The sequence below is a fragment of the Apodemus sylvaticus genome, chromosome X, assembly GCF_947179515.1.
Source record: "Apodemus sylvaticus chromosome X, mApoSyl1.1, whole genome shotgun sequence".
Taxonomy (NCBI): Eukaryota; Metazoa; Chordata; class Mammalia; order Rodentia; family Muridae; genus Apodemus; species Apodemus sylvaticus.
Genome location: NC_067495.1, coordinates 32,404,808 through 32,428,607, shown reverse-complemented (window position 1 = coordinate 32,428,607; position 23,800 = coordinate 32,404,808). Strand labels below are relative to the sequence as shown.

At 37.6% G+C, this 23,800-nt stretch overlaps 1 protein-coding gene across 6 annotated transcripts in view; it reads left to right on the top strand.

The window, feature by feature from the left end:
• Rps6ka3 (ribosomal protein S6 kinase A3) overlaps window positions 1-23,800 on the top strand; it is a 105,149-nt gene that overhangs the window by 72,069 nt on the left and 9,280 nt on the right. For all 6 annotated transcript variants that reach the window (XM_052170423.1, XM_052170428.1, XM_052170426.1 and 3 more), the window contains 11 exons: window positions 622-692; window positions 6,577-6,665; window positions 6,844-6,908; window positions 7,060-7,162; window positions 7,831-7,955; window positions 9,980-10,105; window positions 12,584-12,673; window positions 14,444-14,602; window positions 16,856-17,017; window positions 18,566-18,642; window positions 19,362-19,479. In XM_052170423.1, the coding sequence (XP_052026383.1) occupies window positions 622-692; window positions 6,577-6,665; window positions 6,844-6,908; window positions 7,060-7,162; window positions 7,831-7,955; window positions 9,980-10,105; window positions 12,584-12,673; window positions 14,444-14,602; window positions 16,856-17,017; window positions 18,566-18,642; window positions 19,362-19,479 (1,185 nt within the window). The remainder of the gene's footprint in view (window positions 1-621; window positions 693-6,576; window positions 6,666-6,843; window positions 6,909-7,059; window positions 7,163-7,830; window positions 7,956-9,979; window positions 10,106-12,583; window positions 12,674-14,443; window positions 14,603-16,855; window positions 17,018-18,565; window positions 18,643-19,361; window positions 19,480-23,800) is intronic.

Sequence of the window (23,800 nt, the reverse complement as noted above, 5' to 3'; positions counted from 1 at the left end):
AGATGGCTCAGCGGGTAAGAGCACTGACTGCTCTTCTAAAGGTCCTGAGTTCAAATCCCAGCAACCACATGGTGGCTCAGAACCATCTGTAATGAGATCTGACACCCTTTTCTGGAGTTTCTGAAGACAGCTACAGTGTACTTACATATAATAATAAACAAATCTTTGGGCCGGAGCAAGTGGGGCTGGAGCAAGCAGAGGTCCAGAATTCAATTCCCAGCAACCACATGGTGGCTCACAACCATCTGTACAACTACACTGTACTCATATACATAAAATAAATAAATCTTTTTTTAATGTGCACTGACTGCTCTTCCAGATCTCCTGAGTTCAAATCCCAGCAACCACATGATGGCTCACAACCATCTGTAATAAGATCTGATACCCTCTTCTGGTGTATCTGAAGACAGCTACAGTATACTTATATATAATAAATAAATCTTTAAACAAATGAAAAGTATATTTAATCTATTGTGATACAGTTTGCATATTCAGTAACACTATAATAGAATGATTTTGTGTAATTTTAAACAAAAGAAAGGAGAAAATGGTTTAGCAATTTTAACCTCTAGTCTTGAAACGTTATACTTCTTGGCTAATACCTTTTTTACCTTTTTGTAGTTTGAAATGCTCACTGGTACACTACCTTTCCAAGGAAAAGATCGTAAGGAAACAATGACTATGATTCTTAAGTAAGTACTCCCAAATAAATATGTTTTGGTAAGACTTTAAAATAAATGCTTCAGGGGGCTGGAGAGATGGCTCAGTGTTTAAGAGCACTGACTGCTCTTCCAGAGGTCCCAAGTTCAAATCCCAGCAACCACATGGTGTCTCACAACCATCTGTAATGGGATCAGATGCCCTCTTCTGGTGTGTCTGAAGACAGCGATGTACTCACATTTTATATATATATACACACACACACATACACATACACCACATATGCATGCCTATGTCTGTTTACCTTACTCCTAGGCATATACTTAATGTTTATATGACAGTGCACTCAAGAAATAAATGTGAAGATATTCATAACAATGTTACTGGTAATAGTGGACATTGTACTAGTAATAATAGAGTAGATTGTGATAATATTCATAGAGTTGAGTCTTTATTACATTCCTCTGTGTTGTATTTCTTTATCCACTATTATACAAATATAAACAGTTTGTTTTTGTTTGTATTTTGAGACAAGGTCTCACTGTGCAGCCCAGGCTAGTCATGAATTCATGATTGTTCAATCTTCTCCTCGATACTGAGGTCTGTGTACATGTACCACTATGCCTGACTAAAACAAGTCTTTACTCAGGAGTCATATAAAATCAGGTTTGGGCCTTTATATGAGCATACTATGCCATATAGCAAAGAAAATGAAGATGCCACAATTGCATGCAAGAATTTGGATATCTTACAAGAAAGTTGAATAAATAAGACTTAGAACCAAAAGAAACAATTCTATGCTTTAAGGTCTATAATCAGATGGTCAAAGTAGAAACAAACTAAAACAGGTGATTCTGTTAGATGAGAGTTTCTTGGCCTGGTAGCTGTTTATTGAGCTGTGTACTTTGGGTGAGCACTTGTTTGTTTTGACAGGTTTTTGGCATGGTATTCTACACAATAAAAAATTTAAAAGTACATATTACATATTAAATAAATGAATGTTCACTGAACTCACACTATCAAAATTTCAGTGCCTACCCTGTAGTTTCAACTAGCACTCTCTAGTGTTTAAAAAAAAAATGCCAAGCCTTTTCTTTGACCTGGCTTTCCTTTCCATTTACTGCTTCATCTTCTTTCATCCTTTCAACAAAGCCTCTTTCAGTGTAGTTGGGGATTTTTGTTACCATTCTTCAGTTTCTTTTATTCCATAGCCTATTTGTTCATACCTCGCACTTAAAACTGTTCTTCATTTGATTGTGATTGCCCTTCTAGTGGCTAAATCATGACAGGTTGTCAGAAATTAATCCTTTTATTCACTCATGAATTCAACAAGTAATAGAGTACTTACTACAATACTGAGAATGTAGAATGAACAATACTGAAAAGATCTTCAGTGTCTCGCAGACCTTCTGTTCTTGTAGAGGAAGTATAGAATTGATGCTTAAATAAACATATCAGCTGCTGTGGGGTATTACTTAGGGTGGCCTTACTTTGTTAGTGACCAATGTGAAGGAAAAATCAGGAGGTATTTTACAAGAGAGAATTAAGGAATGTTTCTCCAGGGAGTGTTTGACATTATTAGTGTGTACACACACACTCTAGCTGTCTTGTTAGTTCTTTCCTACTTTCATCTGTTTGGCTTACCCCTCTAACTGTTGTTTTCACTCTGTTTTTGGTTTGGTTTTGGGTTTTTGGTGTGTGTGTGTGTGTGTGTGTGTGTTATTTTAAGATAGTGTCTCATTATGTAGCTCAGACTGGATCATATTTTTATTCTCTGTCTTCAGCCCCCAAGTGTTGGGAATATAAGCATCAGACCCCAACTGTTCTTACACATGTTTTAGGGAATGGTAGGATTCAAGTATTAACAGGTTTTCACGTCCAAAAGTGTCTTGGCATCGTATATAAGAGTATAATTACTTTGGTAGGACTGCCAATCATTTGGCACTTCAGGTGTGTTTATATGAATGAAGCTGTTCCTGATTTGCTAATTTTCAGAGATACCACTTAATGATCAGTTGGCGTGGACATTTTCCAAGCAAATTGTCATTGATAACTGAATGGATTTAAAACCAGTTCTGTGGTTACTTAACTACCTTGGTTACATAACAATGAGTCTACTTTGAGAACTGTGCCAATAACTTAGTAATTTATCCCTCTTTCCTGGTTTTTGCTTAAATTCTTGTTTTTGTGATAGTACTTGATTTGGTTTTATAGTTTTGTGACAGACAGTCTCACTGTGTAGTCCAGACTGATCTGAAACTTAATGCAAGTATCCTAGACTAGCCTCAAACTTTCAATCCTCCTGCCTCAGCCTGTAAAAGTACTAGATATGTGCCATCATACTTGAGCATTCAAACTTCTTGGTACTCTTATTTGATGGCTTATAATGTATATACTCCCTATTTTATGTCAGAGGCCTTATATGATTGTCTCACTTTGATTCCAGCTGAGCCCACCAGCATAGTTTCCTGTCAAATATTCTCTAAACATTGTCTGATGATATAATCTATTAATAATCATTACTTTAAAATATTGTAAAGATTCCAACGGGTGATTTTTCTATTAATGTTTTTCCTCAACTTATTAGATGGTATTTCATGAAACGATGAACTTTTCTTCATCAAATAAGCAGCATGATTCAACCAGTTGTGGTTGGTTGGTTGGTTGGTTGTTTGGTTGATTGGTTCTTGATGCTGGAATAGAACCTAGGGCCCTGTGCATGCTAACATATATGCCCTACCTCGGAACTCTGCTCCCAATGTATATTATTTTTAATGTTCAAAATGCTCTTTTTCTAACTACCCCTTAAATTATCTTCTCACCAGGATTCCATCTCTGATGTGTTTTTCTTCCTCCCTTCCCTCTCTGTATTCAGTTCCTTGACTTCAGCCTTTCCTTCAACTGCTCTCAAACTAGTTTGTACCTTCAAAGTGTTCTTATATCAGTATACCAAGCACAAGACCTGTAGTAAAACTGGCTTCCCCACACAATTTTATAGTATGCATGACTCAATGTCTTTAAACTAAGTCCCTGATTGCTATTTTTTCCTATCCTTATGTGCCCAGTAAACATTTCCGTATATCCTATTGTCCAAGTCAGAAACGTGTTCTTCCTTCTTTCTTTTTTAAGTGATTTAGAATTTATCCTTTCTTTTTTTATTTTTTATTTATTTTTTTTTTATTTTTTTATTCGATATATTTTTATTTACATTTCAAATGATTTCCCCTTTTCTGGCTCCCCACTCCCCAAAAGTCCCATAAGCCCCCTTCCCTCCCCCTGTTCCCCCACCCACCCCTTCCCACTTCCCTGTTCTGGTTTTTCCCTATACTGCTACACTGAGCCTTTCCAGAACCAGGGGACACTCCTCCATTCTTCTTGGACAGATGGCTCAGCAGTTAAGAGCACTGACTGCTCTTCCAAAGGTCCTAGGTTCAAATCCCAGCAACCACATGGTGGTTCACAACCATCCTTAATGATACCTGATGCCCTCCTCTGGAGTGTCTGAAGACATCTACAGTGTACTTATATATAATAAATAAATAAGTCTTTCTTCTTTAATATCCAGATATTCTGGTTTTATCTTAGAATTATTTCATTGTTCTAGCCCTTCCTCTACAGTACATTGTTCACAGTATTCGAGCCATGGGAAAATATCTCACACTCTGTTCATCTGCACTCTAAGTATAGTGCCTCTTTCCATCCCAGATTGTTCTCTGCTACCCTTGAGTCATCATCTTGAAATAAGTATGGTGATGCTAGACCACTTTTTCAAGACCTCTGCCATACCCTCCTAGTTACTGAATACAACAGTGCTTTTCTGGTTTTTCTCAAAAGAGCCCTCGTCCTATAACAAATAGTAACCCTCTCAAAAGGGGGTGCTAGAGATAGGTATTTAGAAAATGATTTATTTATTCTAGATTTCTTAGCCTTTTTAAATTTTTCATATCTCAATCCCTGCCCTACTGCCCCAATTCCCCCCTCACAGAGTCCCTCCCCAATCACCCTTCCCCTTCTCTGAGAGGGTGTGGCCCTCCTTGTTATCTGCCCTACCTGGTATATCAAGTGTCTGCAGGGTTAGGCACATCTTCTCCTATTTAGGCCAGACAAGGCAGCCCAGCTAGAAGAACATACCCCATGCACAGATAACAGCTTTAGGGGCAGTCTCCGCTCTAGTTGTTGGCAGACCCACATGGAGACTGAACTGCACGTCTGCTACATATGTATCAGGGAGCTTCAGTACAGCCTATGTGTGTTCTGGGGTTGGTAGCTCAGTCTCTGGGAGCTCCTAGAGGTCCAGGTTAGTTGACTCTGTTGGTCTTCCTACGGAGTTCCCATCCCCTTCAGGGCCTTCAATCGTCCCCCCAACTCTTCCATAAGGATCTTCAACTGCTGTCCAGTGTTTAGCTGTTAGGTGTCTGCATCTGTTTCAGTCAGCTGCTAGGTAGAGCCTCTCAGAGGACAGTTATGCTAGGTTTCTGTCTGCAAGCATAACATAGTATCATTAATAAGGTCAGGGATTGGTATTTGCCCAAGGGATGGGTCTCAAGTTGGGCTGGTTATTGGTTGGCCATTCCTTCAGTCCTTGCTCCATCTTTGTCACTGCATTTCTTTTAAACAGAAAAAAAAATAGGGTCAACAGTTTTATGTGTGAGTTGGTGTCCTTATCTGTCCACTGGGGCTCCAGCCTGGATACAGGAGGTGGCCTCTTCGGGTTCCATGTCCCCTCTGTCAGGCATCTTGGCTAAGATCACCTGCACTAACTCCTGGAAGCCTCCCCTATCCCAGGTCTCTGGGACTTCCTAGAGATTCCCTACCCCCCTCCGCCACTCTAGACAGCTGCAGATTTCCATTCATTCTCCTGACCCTCTGACCAATTCTCTTGTCTCTCCCCACACCTGATCCTGACCCCCCAGTTCCTTCCCCATCCACTGTCCCACCCAGTTTCCTCCCTTAATCTGCCTCTTATGACTGTTTTATTCCCTGTTCTATAATAAATCATAATCCATAAGCTTACTGAGTTATAGAATGTTCTTTAATGTTGTTACCAAATATCTAGGTGGGTATTATTTAGTAACATTTTGGGCAGCACTAGCCTAATGAGTAACTTTAAACTAAATTCAACCTTTAAATTCATTTGAAGGGCGACTAGAGACGACTTAGCTGGCTGATAGCACTTGTACTTGCAGAAGACCCATATCTGATTTCTGACATCCACACAGCAGCATGCAACCACTTGTAACTCTAGTTCCAGGGGATCTAGTACCCTATTCTGCCTCCTCAGGCACTGCCTGCACATGGTACACAGACGTGCATTCAGGCAAAACAGTCACACACATAACATTTTTTTTTAATTTTAAAAATTACTTGCAGGTCCTTTACTATGTTTCATGTTAAAGCTTTTGCTTATGAAGAAATGCTAACAGGCAGACAATTAATCACCATAACTAAGTCTCAGGTGACCTTATTCTTATAGTATTGATTTTGTATAAAATGTGTTTACTCAAAAACCTGCACAAGAATGTTTATAGCAGCTTTATTCATCGTCATCCAAACTGAACACAACTCAGGTATCCTTCAGAAGGTAAATAGATAAATAAACTAGTATATCCATATAGGAGATTATTCATGCATATGAGAGCATTGCATAAAATTAAAGCTACATAAACATAAGTGCAAATAAAGCTGGAGCCATTTGAATGATCTGAGTAGATTATCTCGGAGTCAATACCCCAGTAATGATACTACATAATAGTTCTATAATTTGAGGTCATTGTAGGAAATGCAGGATAATGCACAGATCACTATTATCTCTCATAACTTAGGATGAATCTATACGTTTTCATAATAAGATGTTTAATGTTTAAAGATGAAAAATGCCTCCAAAAGTTAAATGTTGTGACATGGATTTATATTTAGAGCCAAACTCGGGATGCCACAGTTTCTGAGTCCTGAAGCCCAGAGTCTTTTACGAATGCTTTTCAAACGGAATCCTGCAAACAGATTAGGTAAAGACATTGAATTAATTAGTTTCCTTGATGAGTTTATGTTTTTTTTTAGTAGAAAGTGGATATTTTTTTAAGTGGGGCTATTATATATTCATATACTTAATCTAAAGCAAAGACTGAACAATATGAGCACATTTGTCCTCAAAAATCAAAACTATTACCAATTAATTTCTGATAGGTGCTGGACCAGATGGAGTTGAAGAAATTAAAAGACACTCTTTTTTCTCAACAATAGACTGGAATGTAAGTATAGTCTAAAGACACACTTGAGGAGATCGAGGGAGCATTTCCAAGGCTCTGGCTTCTCAGTACTACTTTAAATGAAAAGTTTGAACTCCTTTTTCTTTTGTAAAGTTAACCCAACCCATGTGTAAGTCTTTCTTGTTTCCACCAGAAACTATATAGAAGAGAGATTCACCCACCTTTTAAGCCTGCAACTGGCAGACCTGAAGATACATTTTATTTTGATCCTGAGTTTACTGCAAAAACTCCCAAAGGTAAAGAGAAAACATGAAAACTCAAATATAAGACAATGGCTATCTCTTTCTGCTTCGATGGCTCTCTGTTTATGGTTCAATCAAAAAGTCTTTTCTTTGAATCTCCTGAATTTGCTGTATATCAATCAACCTTACATCCCCAACCCCAGTAAACATGAGGAGCCGTAGCACTGATGGATCATCACGTAGGGCTGTGATGTCCAGTATGATAATCAGGCATGACTGGTTGAATTTAATTAAAATTTAATTTCTTAAGCATAGTAGGTATCTTTCAAATATTCAGTAACTATATGTGGCTACTTACCATATTGGACAGCACAGATAAAGAAAATTTTTCTTGTTCTAAGAAGGTAAATGGTATAATACTAATTTCAAATACCATTAACCCAATAATTCATTGATTTATTATGATCTTCAAACATTAACTATTTTCTAAGCTGTGAGACTAAATTAGTAGGCTGATGATTACAATAAGTGATCAGGACAGAGGTAATACACTGCTCACTGATTTATCTTACATAGGAAGAGGTACATAGGTATGTGTTTATACATGTACACATACTAGGTAACTGAGAACTCCAGAATAAGTAAGAATGTTCAAAATGTCAACAGTTTTTCCCTTAAATATCATCCAGAGACTCTTCTTACTAATTCCTCATTCTTTTTAGATTCACCTGGCATTCCACCAAGTGCTAATGCACATCAGCTTTTTCGGGGGTTTAGTTTTGTTGCTATTACCTCAGATGATGAAAGCCAAGCTATGCAGACAGTTGGTGTGCATTCAATTGTTCAGGTAAGTAACACATCAATAACTTAGAATTTGAAATGTTAATATATATTTTACTGTGTGAATAGTAAGATTAGATTTTATGTGCTGACTTTTAAGCGAACCCCTTAACATATATTTTTAGATCATTTACATCAGAGAAATTTATTTCATATATCATTGCAACGGTCGCATGAATCAAAATCATATTTGTGGTTTGAAAGTGAAATGCTAAGAGAATTGAGATAAGCATCACTATTTTGTTACCCGATCTTCTATACCTCAGAATGTTTCTTAGGCCTAGTATATTTCATCGCTTGCCTCTGTCAGGTCAGCTATGACAGATTGAGGTTTGCAAGTTTCATTATACCTGCTTAGGAGACTTTATAAAAAGCAAGATGACATATGAAGCTTTGTGAATTATTCTCACAATTACTCAACACTGCTATTGTTGCAAAAACGCAGCCCTGGTGCCATATGTGATGTACCTGGGTAATCCATTTAGGATGCTAACATTTCAGTGTTAGTGGGGGCCTACAAAGTAAGATCAAGGCCAGCCTGGGCTGCTTATCAAGACCAACTTAAAAAAACAAAACTCACAAAAAATACAGTCATAGATAATTCATATACAAACCAACATTCTTGGGTGCCACTAAAACTTCATTTATAAAAACAAGTAGTAAATGAACTCAAGGCAGGAACCTGGAGGTGGGAATGAAGTAGAAGCCGGCTTGCTTGGACTGCTTTCTCATAGAATCCAATACCTACTCAGAAGTGGCATTGTCCACAATGGGCTGCACCCTATCACATCAACCATTAATCAAGAAAATGTCCCACAAGCGTGCCATAGACCAATCTCATGGAGGCAGGGTTTTTTTCAGTTGAGGTTTTTGTCAAGTTGACAAAAATAAAAATATCTAGCATTGTACGTTTAACCCTTCATATTATCTGATTATTACATATTAAGAAAAAGTAGGTAAAGGACATAGAATTAGATTTCTAAGTACATGTGTGTGAGAGTGTTTGCAACAGAAAACTAAACTGATAAATAATTGCTAAAGGGGAGTATAATCTATGAAATTTTGTTCTTTTTGTTACAGCACTGTGGGAAGATAATTGTAATTCACCCTGTGTGATCATTGCCCATTGCATACGTTTATTGAGATATGGTAGACATCATAAATATGCAATTACTGTGTCAAAAAATAAAAGTACATTGAAACTTTTTAATTCATCTTTTACTTTATAGATTCAAATTAGAATTAAATTTGAAGAGTAAAGGTTTGTTTGTAAAAGTTAAATTGCTTTTAGGATATTGCTGATGATTGAATTTGTTAAACTTCCTTGATAGATAAATTGTTTTTTTCTAATTGTCTTGTTTTATGGGTGTGTGTGTGTGTGTGTGTGTGTGTGTGTAGTGTGGAATAATGGTGTAGTGTGTTGTTTAGGAATTGAACCCAAGTCCTCAGTCAATGATAGGCAATTTGTCTATCTCTGAATTACACCCTCAGCCCTACTCTGAAATGTTTTTTTAATTAGTTATCATTCGGTTTTCAAGAACACCAGTTTAAAACAGCATGTTTTAAATAAAACTTACATTGCAGTAGTCTGTCTCTTATTTTCTAAAGCCATGAATGTGACAATTTTAAACTCTCTAACTTAATTTCCTAACACAGGTGGAGGTGGGAGGTGGGGACATCCTCTTGGAGGTGGGGTCTGGGGGGTATGGGATGTGGAACAGTCAGAGGACAGACTGGGAGGGGGATAAAGACTGGACTGTAAAAAAAGATTAAAGAATTAAAAAAAAGAAAAAATAGAAAAACAAATGAAGGTATTTCTCTTATTAATATAACCATTTTAAAGGGCCTATTTCTTGTTATTAATATGTGCATGAAGAATATATACTATGAATACTATTTTTACTCATTTTATTATTAATAGTTTTATTAGTAGATAACATCATCAATATGTGCTCAGTAAAATAGTTCCCATTATAAAATGCATCAAAGACAGTACAGAACTCTTTTTCAACCTATGATTTTTGCTTGTAGCAATTACACAGGAACAGTATTCAGTTTACTGATGGATATGAAGTAAAAGAGGATATTGGCGTTGGCTCATACTCTGTTTGTAAGAGATGTATACATAAAGCCACAAACATGGAGTTTGCTGTGAAGGTAAATATTTTTATATTTAAAATGCAACTCTAGCAGTCTCAGTCATACATGTCTATAGGTTATTTCTAACCCAGATGCACATAAGTAGCATGTGACTACAATGTAGCTACTCAGAAAGCTGAGGCAGGAGAATGATGAGTTAGAAGTTAACATAGCCAGTATGGCAAGACTCTCCCTAAGACAAAATACATTCTCTTTGGCAAAAGTGCTTTCTGTTATAAAATAAATTGAAGGTAAATTTAAATATCTGTGTTAGTGATCTTCAGAGATCTTAATGCAGAATCATGGATTCCCATGAAATAAACAACAAGATATTATAGCCAGTTAAGCCAGGGAGATGCTAGTTTATTCCTCATGATTTTTAATAGGATACTCTATACTAGTCCCTACTTTATGATCGGAGTGTTAGGGAATTCCTCAACTGTGTATAAGTTTTGTATTATTTCTGCTGAAAATGTCCATACCTTTCTTTATATCTAAAATGAATCTTTGAATCACTAAGAGAATAAGAACCATGATCATTTCTTAGCATTACTCATTTTAATTTTATAAAATATTTTAAGACAAAACTGTCCAAGCTAAAATCTGGGCACAAAAACTTTGTGAAGTTTGAGTTTCAAACCACTAGCTGTTAATGAACAAGCATTATATTAAAATTATCTGCCTTTTCACTGTTTATGATAGTAATCTCTTCTTTCCCAGTTCAAGTAATTGAAGTAATGCCTAGAGCTTCCAACTAACCTTATAACTTTCACAGTAGTTTATAAGAATGAGTAGTTCATGTTTAGCTAACAAGAAAGTAGCAGATTATTATTACTGTGTCAAACTGGATATAATTGCTTTAAAGAGACACCAGTGTCACAGAGGCTTTCTGGCAAATACAAAAATGAACCATAGAAATGTATTCAACTTGCTCTTCTGCCATACATTGTTCTATTGAAATCTGGAGTCACCAGAAATTTCATATTTGTAATATGCAAGGAGAAAGGGGGAATGGTGTACTTGTAGGCAGTTGAAGAATGCATCATGCCTCCATAAACAACAGTAGACATGCCCTGAGGGCCCATTTGAGAAAGACTGCTGCCAGCAGGAGGCTATGAGGCCTGAGCTGTGTGGGAATTTTGAGGCTTATCTGGACTACAAAATAAGAATCTGTCTACAAAACATTTAAAAATTGAAGCTAATGAAATAAAATTGAACATAAAGACCACAAAATTTGTTTCAGACTACTCTTTGAGTGAATCAAAAGCCAGGATTGAGCAAATGTGGTAGCACATGCCTGGCATCCCAGCACTTGGGAATGGAGGCAGAAATCAAGAGGAATTAATCCTCAGCTAAAGAGAAACTTGACAGGAGACCCTGTCTCAGAAAACGAAGCCCAACTGTCTTCATAAAATGTGTTTCTTAGGGCTGGAAAGAGAGCTTAGGAGTTAAGAGCACACGCTGCTCTTGCAGAGGATCTGGGATTGTTTCCCAGCACTCACATGGTCGCTTGTAGCAGTCTGTAACTCCATTTCCAGGGGATCTAGCACCAACTTCTGACCTTTTGAGGGCTTCTGTACACACGTGGTATACACATAAAAAAATTTTTTAGAAAAAATTATAGAAAGAGAGCAATTCTTCTAGCAGATCCAGGTTTTTTCCCTAGAACCCACATGGGAGCTTACAACCATCTGTAACTCCAATTCTAAAGGCTTCAGTGCCTTTTTCTGGCCTCATTGGATACAAGACATGCATGCGGTATGGGGATATACTCATCTAGGCAAAACACCTATACACATGAAATTAAATTTAGAAGTACATGTGTATGTATGTATGTATTGTATAGTACTTGAAAATATTAAAACATTAAAAAATGTTAAGCAACTGACATATAAGTTTAAAAGCTATATTAGTATTTTAAAGAGCTTTATTATAATAAAACATAGTCAAGTAATTGGGGTGATTTTATATAGAGCTTATATATACTTCAAAAATAAGCTTGTTTACTTAATTAATTTTATAAGTAGTTTACAGCCAATGTGATAGTCCATTAAAATAATTAAAAGAAGTCAATTCAAACAGATGCTAATGCTGGTATTTCGGACACATTTATCTCAAAGTCATCTGTATTGATAGGGGATTGGAAACTAACTGAATTCTCAAATGTTTGAGAAATTCAAAGATGAAAAAAATGTTATAATAACTTTGTTTTTGATAGCTTTTTCTGAGGCTTCTGAATTTTTAGTAAGACACAATTGTGCTACAAACTTACTTTGGAGTGACCTGATAGGAATGTGTCATATGATTAGCCTTATTAGCTTTGCCAACTGTATGGAGACTAGCTTTCTAATTAAATAATCTGGCAAATTGTCAACTACAACTGACTGATACATTATTTGTATGTATAATCTTTACATGTGATGATACCTAAGGTCTGTAACTATAAACATTTAAGGTTTATGTTTGTAAAATTTTATGTAAATATCTTCATTTTAGATTATTGATAAAAGCAAGAGAGACCCAACAGAAGAGATTGAAATTCTTCTTCGTTATGGACAGCATCCAAACATTATTACCCTAAAGGATGTAAGTAGATTGTTTAACAAGCTCATGTTGGAGATATTTTTCAATATTCAATACTCTGATGTAGACAAAGGCTACTTCAGAATAATCAGCTTAGAAAATAACTTAGAATGAATGAATGTGGAAATTATTATCTTAAGCAAAGTATCCCAGATTTTGAATGACAAATGCTGCATAGTTTCATAAGAATATCCTACATGTGTGTGTGTGTGTGTGTGTGTGTGTACAAATGAGGGGTATAGGTCATGAAACTAGAAAGGTGACTATGAGAGGTAATAAACATATCTTAAGGGAAGTTTGAGAAGGGAATGAGATCATAAGAGGCAGGAAAGGAGATAACATTTGAAATGTAAACGAAGAAAATATCCAAGAAAAAAATAACAGGGAACTGAGAGTAGGAAGGAGGGAGCCAGCAGGACAGAGATAGGAGATTGGAGGGGAATATAGTGGAAGAAAAGGATTGATTTTAAAAAACAAAGCAATATATGTGAAAATCCCATGATGAAACTCAATAATTTGTATACTAACATATATATGTATGTATGTATGTATGTATATATATGGTAGATTTGAGAATAATATTGATGACCTAATTCATAAAGAAAAATGTAAACCGGGCTGTGGTGGCGCACGCCTGTAATCCCAGCACTCTGGGAGGCAGAGGCAGGCAGATTTCTGAGTTCGAGGCCAGCCTGGTCTATAGAGTGAGCTCCAGGACAGCTAGGGCTACACAGAGAAACCCTGTCTAGAAAAAAACAACAAAAACAAAATAACCAAAAAAAAGAAAAAAAAAGAAAAATATAGGTGGCTAGAGAGACAGCTCAGTAGTTAAGAGTACTTGTTGCTCTTCTAAGGGACCTGAGCCTACTTCCTAGCACCAATGATCTGATGATGATCTGATGATTCTGGCTTCTACAGACACTAATACTCACATTTACATGCATGTGCACATACACACACACACACACACAAATAAATCTTAAAAATTAATAAAAATAAAACCTTAAAATAATTTAATTAGTTTTCTGGTTTTGCTTTAAAAACTATTTTAACATAATTGCTTATAGTATATGAATTTGAACATATAAAATGTTAATGTTAATATTCAAGATTGATTCGTTTCTCTAAAGGCTCCCAAACTCTCTTTCCACCTGCCTTCCTCTGTAGTAGTTCTTCATACTTTATTATACGTGTTCTGCCCATGCTTTATTTGGAATGTAGATTTTTTTGAAGCAAACATACCTTATTTTCTCCAAATGCTCTTTGAGTGTGTAGATCCTTAAGTGGGAATATCATTTCCCTTCTTTGCCTGATGCACTACCACAACTAAGATTTCGCTACAGGCTGCTTCTCCCAGGAAACCTTTCTTGACCATTACCACTCCCAGGGCTGTCCTGATACCTCCATCTCCCATAGCTTTTATTATAACTGAGTAATAAATATCCACTTCCCAGGTGAGTAGTCAGCTCTTTCTTGCTGCTGGTGCTCACATAGGCTCAAAGTCTATCTAGCTATGGTCAAAACATAATTTTCTCAGACTAATTTGCCTTAGATAAAGAATACTGACTTAGTCACATTAAATATGAAACTATTTACTGTAAACGACTCTTTAACACAATATCCACATGTCCTACATTGGTTTTTCACAAAAGTTTTATTGAATGTGCAATTTTTATATTTCTTTTAATATATTTACTTACCTTTAGTGTGTTAAGTAGTAATTTAGGGACATACAAAGCTTCAATGTTTTTGTTTTGATATTACATTTTATAGGTGTATGATGATGGAAAATATGTGTATGTAGTAACAGAGCTTATGAAAGGAGGTGAACTGCTGGATAAAATTCTTAGACAGAAGTTTTTCTCAGAGCGAGAGGCCAGTGCTGTCCTGTTTACTATAACCAAAACTGTTGAGTATCTTCATGCACAAGGGGTAAGTTTTTGAATGTAAATTATGCACACACATATGTGTATGCACATTTTTATTAATACTCAGACTAAAATTAGAAGTGTAAAAGTAATGGGAAAACCATGATGAGCTTCATTATCTTACTGTTCTTCCTTTACACAAATCTTCATTAAGTCTTAAGTACTTTGAGATCTTAGCATGCTTATATGTTATGCTTTCCAAGAAAAGTTCATCTTCAGACCTGTTAAACTCTCTGTATCCTTGGCAACTAGGCCCACTTCAAGTTAGAAGCAGAAAAGGAGAATGCTGGTTTGTGTCCATGTGCACAAGTAAAATCAAGTAGTCACCTGAATGGTCTTATTATTTCCTCCTGCATATGTATTTTAATAAGTGAAAAAAAAAACACTAATATTTTCAAAAAGAATGTGGTCTATGGAAGAACAGGGGAGAGGACATAATAAGGAGAATGTACGAGGAAAGAATATCAGGGGGAGTTTTGCTTAATTTTTTAACATTTTTTAATTGACAGAAATACATTTGTAGTATATATTAAGGATTTTTAAGCACTTGCACCCATTTCTTGAATGTGTGTGCACTTGCATATGGAACATGGAGGACAACGTTAGCATCATCCTCAGGAACACTATCTCTCTTGGACCAGGGTCTCTCATTGGCCGGAACCTCACCAATTAATTCTAAACCCACGGCTGATGAGCCCCAGGAATCCCCTCATCTGCCTTCACAGCCCTGGGATTGCAGACACACAGCACCATGCCTGGCGTGGTTATATGGTTTCTGGGGATTGAGTTCAGGTCCTTGTGCTTTCAAGGCAAGCACTTTACCAACTAAGCCAACCTCCAGGTGCTCTTGGTTTTGTTATTGTGAATACAAAAAAAAAAATACTTCTTAATCAGAGAGTACACATGGAGGGACCCATGACTCCGGCCACATGGGTAGCAGAGGATGGCCTTGCAGAACATCAAAGGAGAGGCCCTTGGTCCTGGGAAGGCTCATTGCCCAGGTCAGAGAAGCAGGGAGTGAGTGGGTGGTTAGGGAGCAGTGGGAGGGGGATGAGATAGGGGGCTTTCGGAGGGGAAACCAGGAAAGGGGATAGCATTTAAAATGTAAATAAAGAAAATATCTAATAAACAATGTGAAAAAAGGAGCTCATTTCAGTGCAGTACTCTCATCTTGATTGTTTGCTCATTTGGGGGGTGGATTGCTTGTTCATTTGTTTAGTTCTTAAACCCTAACAAATGGAATGAGTTAGATCTACAGCTCCCTGCTTGTGAACTAGTCAAGATTTGTCTAGAACTGTAATTTGAAATATGTAGAAGACACAATATTACTGAACAATTGATAGCTTTACAGTTATCTTAAATTTTTTGTGTTATTTTTCCCCATGCCTTATCACTTAATTAGTAAAATAGAATTAATTTTCTGGATGTTAGGAACTAAAACTAAGGTGATTAAAGCATAGGCTCCAAGTTTGGTGATTGAAAATAGAATCAGGGGGTTGGGGAGATGGCCAAGAGGTTGAGAGCACTGACAGTTCTTCCAGAGGTCTTTAGTTTAATTCTCAACAACCACATGGTGGCTCACAGCCACTTTTAAGGAGATCTGGCACCCTCTCCTGGAGTGTCTGAAGATCAGTGTACTCATATACATTTAATAAATAAATCTTTAAAAAAGAAAAGGGAATCAAGTCAGAACTCTCTTTTTAAAAAGAAAATGGTTTTGCATGTGTGACATCTTGATTTGTATATCAAATAAATAATATTTTGTTTGGGTTTGGATTTGAATTTTTACTTTTACTCATATAAATAACATGCCAGTGCATATATTAATTTTGTTTCTACTTTGTTGTGTGTGTACATACATGTATATATGTGTGTATGTACACACACACACATACTTTTCCCTCACTTTAGAATTGCTTTATCCGACTGTTTTCATGGCTTGTCTAATTTAGACCTTAGAGAAGATGTGCTTTCCTCTCGAAACTCTCCTATACTTTAAAATGAGTCATCTGAACGTGTCTGTCATAGTCCTTTCCACTACACTGCAAGCAGCTACTATGAAACAGTCAAGATCTTATGGGTCTTACACAGTTTCTGTAGAAAGCTCTGCTTATTTTAAGCATTTTATAATGTTGGAATAATTTAAAGGTCTGTACTTATCAGCTTGTTAGGTGTGTTGTTTGGCAGTATAAGAATAAAGAAATTTCACTGGGGAAATATATTATTAACATAAATTTATAATTCTTATTTCATCTAGGTGGTTCACAGAGACTTGAAACCTAGCAACATCCTCTATGTGGATGAGTCTGGTAATCCAGAATCTATTCGAATCTGTGATTTTGGCTTTGCAAAACAACTGAGAGCAGAAAATGGTCTTCTCATGACTCCTTGTTATACTGCAAATTTTGTTGCACCAGAGGTAATTGTGATAGAGTATGATTACAGTATTTGGTTATATTTAGGAACTCTTTGGTTATCTTTACCATAAAATAGTTAATTATTGTTTAATTGACATAACTGATCATTTAAATAAAATGTTAGCCCTTTGTTTTTCTGCTCAATACTTCAATGTCATCAGATTATCTAGGGGGAAAAATCTAAATTCCTTAAAATATTACAAAAGCTCTTGAGTTTCTTTAATATCCTCTACCTGAAGTTTTAGTCACTTCACACTTCCTTGCCTATCATTGAGACTGTTCTGGCCTCCTGTTGTGTTCTGGCCCCCTGTTGTGTTCTGGCCTCCTGTTGTGTTCTGGCCTCCTGTTTTATTCTCTCCCCAGCCTGGCCTTGAATTTGCTGTAATTCCCTTAGCCTCCCAAGTGCTAGGATTAAAAATGTGAATCACCACAGCGAGCTTTGTTCTTTCTTTGTCTACAGACATCTTACTAGGATATAAACTAGCTAACTCTCTCCACATATCATGAATAAATTGGAACTCAAAGTATACCTCCATTAGAGAATACATTCCTAACCAATAGGAAACCCTGAATTTGATCCTCATCTCCACAAAAATGAATAAACATTCATCTCAATATCAGAGTCTTTAAAGAAATTGATCCTTTTTCAAAGTTTATTATAGCTCATGACTGATAATGATTATGAGCAAATATTTGAGTGACTCATATTGTATATGAATTTGTAGTCTTAACACGGTATCATTTGTATGAGGTTACATATGTTCTTAAAAGTATTGTTAATTGCCAAGCATGAGAGGTGTACCTGTAATCCTAGCACTAAGGAAACTGAATAATAGGATCAAGAGTTCACAGCCCGCCCCTACAGTATAAGAAGCTTGAGGCAAGCCTGGGCTAGAATGTGAGATCCTCTCACAAAAGTATTATTTATAGTAATTTCTATAGCCCCATGCAAAATCGATATTCATTAAAATAAGGAACTTACCTGGTGTAGTGGCACAGGCACTTTTAGTCACAGCACTAAAGCAGAAGCGGGTACATAGATCTCTGTTAGTTCTAGACCAGCCTGGTCTCCATAGCGACTTCCAAGCCAGCCAGAACAGCATAGTGAAACTATGTCTCAAGAAGAAACAGACAAAAATAATTATCATTGATTTGTTCTGTATCCTCTCTCTACGTACAGTAGTACACAATAAATATTCAAGTACCAATGTTAAATGTGTGTGTGTATATGTGTGTGTGTGTAAATTAACAAAAGCAGAATATTCTAATACTGGATTACTATAAGGTCTTATTAATCTTGTTTTATGGAAGTTTTTCATATGTGTATTGATTTGGAAAATGTAATTCTGTTTAATGTCCAAATACATACCAAAAAATGCAGTGTGGTGAAGCTGGAGAGATGATTTCAGTTAAGAGCACTTGTTTTTGCAAAGGACCAGCAGCTAACTGGCCCTCTTCTGGCCTTTGTGGTGTGTATATACAGACAAGCTGGCATACATACACAAATATATAAATAAAAGGATGGTAATACTCATCTTTTACTTTTCTAGGTTTTAAAACGACAAGGTTATGATGCTGCCTGTGATATATGGAGTCTCGGGGTCCTCCTTTATACAATGCTTACTGGGTAAGTGTGTACCATAAACATTTATTCACCAATAAAGTTATATGATGGAGGCTTTTTAATACCTATATTGGAATATTTTTCATGTTTTTCATATTACTATATACCATATATAATATACATATACAGTATATATTATATGTATATAATATGTGTATATAGTATATAGCCCTATAATAATTATAGCTGTATCCTTTTTTTAAAAATTAGCTTTCCTTTTTTTGCCCTTTTTGAGAGAAGGTCTCACTGTGTTGTCATGACTGGCCTGGAACTCCTTATGTGTACCAGGCTGGCCTCTGACTCACAAAGGTCTGTTTGCTTCTGCCTCCCAGTGCTAGGGGATTATAGGGATCCACCATCAAACCTGACTATAGCTGTGTTTAATGTCTTATGGTCTTAAATTAATTTTTTAAACTTTTATTCTGATTATGTAATAAGCATATACTGCTTTAATATCAGAGACTTGTCATAATTTAAAACACATATAATATTATATATTAAGTCTAATTAAAAGAGCCTATTATTTGGTCAATGAAACTTCATTTTACTGTCTTTTATTCATTTTGATAGACTCCAATAAAGTATTACACTTGATAGACTCCAATAAAGTATTACATTAACTGAATCACTCAGAATACTTTTAAAAAATACAAGTAAATTTAAATATTACCAACCATGAGAGAAATTTTATTCACTGATATTTTAACTTTATTATAATCTAGTTACACTCCATTTGCAAATGGTCCTGATGATACTCCAGAGGAAATACTGGCACGAATAGGTAGTGGAAAATTCTCACTCAGTGGTGGTTACTGGAATTCTGTTTCAGACACAGCAAAGGTACGTGTGACTTCCGATTACATGGCTGTCTCATTGTTTTATTATTAAGGGTTGGAATTGGACTCAGGACATCATCTATGATAAGCATAAATTCTCAACCTGCTTTCTTTTTTTCTTTTTTGTTGTGGTGGTATGCTAATCTCTCTTTTCTTTTAATTCTCTCATCCTTGCCAGAGTTTCCCCTCCCTCCACTCCTCCCAGCCTCTCCTCCAGTTCCCCTCTCCAGCAGACCTACCCCTCCTTCATCTCTCTTCAGAAATGAGCAGGCCTCCCAGGGCTGTAAACCAAGCATGGCGTAACAAGTTACAAGAAGACTAGATACAAACCATTATATCAAGGCTACATGAGGCAACCTGGTAGGAGGAAAAGGGTCCCAGGAGCAGGTGAAAGAGCCAAAGACAATTCCCACTACCACTGTTAGGAGTCCCACAAGAACACAAAGATACACAACCATAACATGTATGCAGAGGAAGACCCATACAGTCAGTGTGGTTGCCAGAGAGAGCCATTTTGAGCCCTGCTTAGTCAATTCTGTGGGCCATGTCTTCCTGGTATTCTTATTTATTTGTTTAGTTGGTTGGTTGGTTATTTAAATCCAGCCATTACCAGTCTCTGTGGTTGCCAGAGAGAGAGCCACTTTGATGAGCCCTGCTTAGTTGATTCTGTGGGCCATGTTCTCCTAGTATTATTTGTTTGTCTAGCTAGCTAGCTATTTAAATCCAGCCTCCCACAATTCCTCACCCCATTTATCCTCCCTCTATCCCCAAAAGACCTCCCGCACCACCAGACCTCCGCCCTCCCTAGGGCCTCAAATCTCTCTAGGACTTGGATCACTGAGGCCAGACCAGGCAGTTCTCTGCTGTATATATGTGTTGGGGACCCTTAACCAACTTATGTATGCTGCCTGGTTGGTGGCTCAGTGTCTGGGAGCTTCCAAGGGTTCAGTTAAGTAGAGAACGCTGGTCTTCCTGTGGGGTCGTCCAACTCATCTGCTTCTTCTATCCTTTCCCTAATTCAACCACAGCAGCCCCCATCTTCAGTTCAGTGGTTGGGTGCAAGTATATGCATCTGTCTCAGTCAGCTGGCAGTTGGGTCTCTCAGATGACAGCCATGCCAGACTCCCATCTGTAAGCATATCATGGCATCAGTAATAGTGTCAGGCCCTGGTGTCTCCCCGTGAGTTGGATCCAAGTTGGGCCTGACAATGGACCACCTTTCCCTCAATCTCTTCTCCATTTTTGCCCCTGCATTTCTCTTAGACAGGAAAACTTATGGGTCAGAAATTTTGATTATAGGTTGGTAAGACCATCCCTCCACTTGATGCCCTATCTATCTACTGGTGGAGGTGAACTCTTTGAGTTCCCTCTCCCCCTGTTAGGGACTTCATCTAAGGTTACTTCCATTGAGCTCTAGGAGTTACCTCCCAGGTCTCTGGTAGGTTCTAGAGGATCTCTCTACCTCCCACCTACTGAGGCTGTGTATTTCCATTCATTCTACTGTCCCCCCCACCCCCACCCCCACCCCTTACCTGATCCTGTTCCCCTGTTCCCCTCCCCTCTCCCACCCAAGACCCTCCCTCCCTCTGCCTCCCAAGATCATTACCTTCTCCCTTTTTTTCTCTTCCTTCCTTTTTTTTTTTTTTTTTTGAGACAGGGTTTCTCTATGTAGCCCTGGCTGTCCTGGAACTCACTCTGTAGACCAGGCTGACCTCGAACTCAGAAGTCCGCCTGCCTCTGCCTCCCAGAGTGCTGGGATTACAGGAATGCGCCACCACAGCCCTTACCTTCTCCCTTCTACATGAGATTGAAGCATCCTCATTTGGCCTTTCTGCTTGTTAAAGTTCTTCAATTCTGTGTGTTGTATCCTAGGTATTCTGTACTTTTTAGCTAATATCCACTTATTAGGGAGTATATACCATGTATGTCCTTTTGGGTCCTTATAGGACACAATGAAAGCAGTGCTAAGAGAAAAGTTCATAGCACTATGTACCCTGATAAAGAAACTGCAGAGATCCTACACTAACAACTTAACAGCACACCTGAGCACTCTAGAACAAAAAGAAGCAAACACACCCAAGAGGAATAGAAGGCAGGAAATAGTCAAACTCAGGGCTGAAATCGACCAATTAGAAACAAAGAGAACAATACACAGAATCAATAAAACCAAAAGCTGGTTCTTTGAGAGACTCAACAAGATAGATAAATCCTTAGCCATACTAACTAGAGGGCTCAAAGACAATATCCAAATTAACAAAATCAGAAATGAAAAGGGAGATATAACAACAGAAACTGAGGACATTCAAAAAGTCATCAACTCTTAACTACAAAAGCCTTTGCTCAACAAAACTGGAAAATCTAGATGAAATGGACAACATTTTAGAAAGATACCATGTACCTAGGTTAAAATCTCCTGGTATTCTTGACCCCTCTGGCTTCTGCAGAATTTTTCTGTACTTCTACCACCTCCCGCATTTCTGTGGGGTTCCCCAAGCTCTGTCTAATGTTCTACAGGTTTCTGCATCTGGTCCCATCAGTCGCTAGATGAAAGCTCTCTAATGACAATTAGGCTAAGCATCTAGCTTTTCTTCTGGCTGGTGTGGCCTGCCCCTGAGCAGGAGTCAATCTGATTTCTTATATGGATAGCACTGAAAACAATAGGCTGGGGCCTCCCACACCAATCATTAAGCAGGAAGATGTGGGGGCTAGAGTGATTGATTAGTGGTTGAGTGTACTTTGCTATTCTTGTTGAGGACCTGGGCTCAGTTCCCGACACCAATGGTAGTTCAAAACAGTCTGTAACTCTGGTTACAAAGGACCCAATGACTTCTGAGCTCTACCAGTTCCAGGCACACATGTGGTGTACATACATGTATATAGTCCAAATATTCATAGACATAAATTAAGTAAATCTAAAACATTAGTTCTTTAAAAAAAAAAACTGTTCCATGGACATGTCCACAGGCTAGTCTAATGGAAGCAAATCCTTAGGATTCCCTCTTTTGCCGGGCGGTGGTGGCACACTCCTGTTATCCCAGCACTCTGGGAGGCAGAGGCAGGTGAATTTCTGAGTTCGGTCTGGTCTACAGAGTGAGTTCCAGGACAGCCAGGGCTATACAGAGAAACCTTGTCTTGAAAAAACCAAATCCAAAGGAAAAAACAAAAACAAAAAAACACAAAAGGATTCCCTCTTTCCATATGACTCTAGTTTATGTCAAGTTTACAAATATACTGACTGAACTATCTCCCTAGCCCCTCTTACAAACTGTTGAGAAAAATTATGTATCATAATTAAGGAGGAGAAGAAACACTAACAGAAGGTTTTGTCTATAAAGTAGTATGTTGAAGTGATACTACAAAATATCTTGAACTCCAAAAAGAACCATCTAAACTCTGCATCTTCATGTCTGATGTCAAAGCAGTCTTCAGATCTCCACTCCTTTTTCATCTGAAGATTGCAACAAACTTCTTTCTCATGGGCTGGTTTCACTACCTGTTAAGCAGGTACCCCACAGCTCTGATAGCTCTAACCTGTTGGTATCTTCAAGTCAACTTCAGCTTCACAGCTGGGATCCACACATGATCTGGGCTCCTTCTGGAGCTGGGACCACTTCTCTACTCTGCCCTCTCTAACACCCTAACATTCTAGTGGAATCTGGTTGACTCCACTCCACTGCTGTTGTCCTTGGTGATCAGCCCATGGTACTGACATCTCCAGTACGCTGGTGTCTTCCACTGCAACTAGGCTTCATCCATAGCCTCTCATAAGCTCTCCTCATTGTGCCAAGCCTCAACTCCTCTGCATGACCCCTTCAGTCCTGGGCCAACAACTGCAACTGAGGCTGCACCTTCACCAGTGGCCTTCCATGGCCTCTCACAGTGCCGAGCCTCAGCTGTTCTTCATGACCCCTTTATACCTTCAAAATCAGTGCCACCTGGGTGATTCTTACAGTATCAAGTACTGCTGCAGCATGAGGTACAACCTTGGCTATCTCTGGAACATAGCTTCTTTGTGCTCTCAGAAAACACTTCCCAGAAGATTTCACCTCAGTGATGCTGGTTTCTACTTAATCACTGCTATCAGTAAAAGAAAGAAAAGTTTGAAATGACTCGGCCCAAACACAGAGATGTTATTAAAATTATAATTGAATTTTATTTTGCCCCTGGAACTTTTATATTTACTTTAAGCTCTTTGGTCCATTTTCAGAATTTGATAGGAAAGGTCTTTTTTTAATTTTTTAATTTTTTTACCTATTTTTATTTATACTTATTCATTTTTGATACAGAGTGTCACAAGTGTTGCCTAAGCTACAGGCAAACTACTG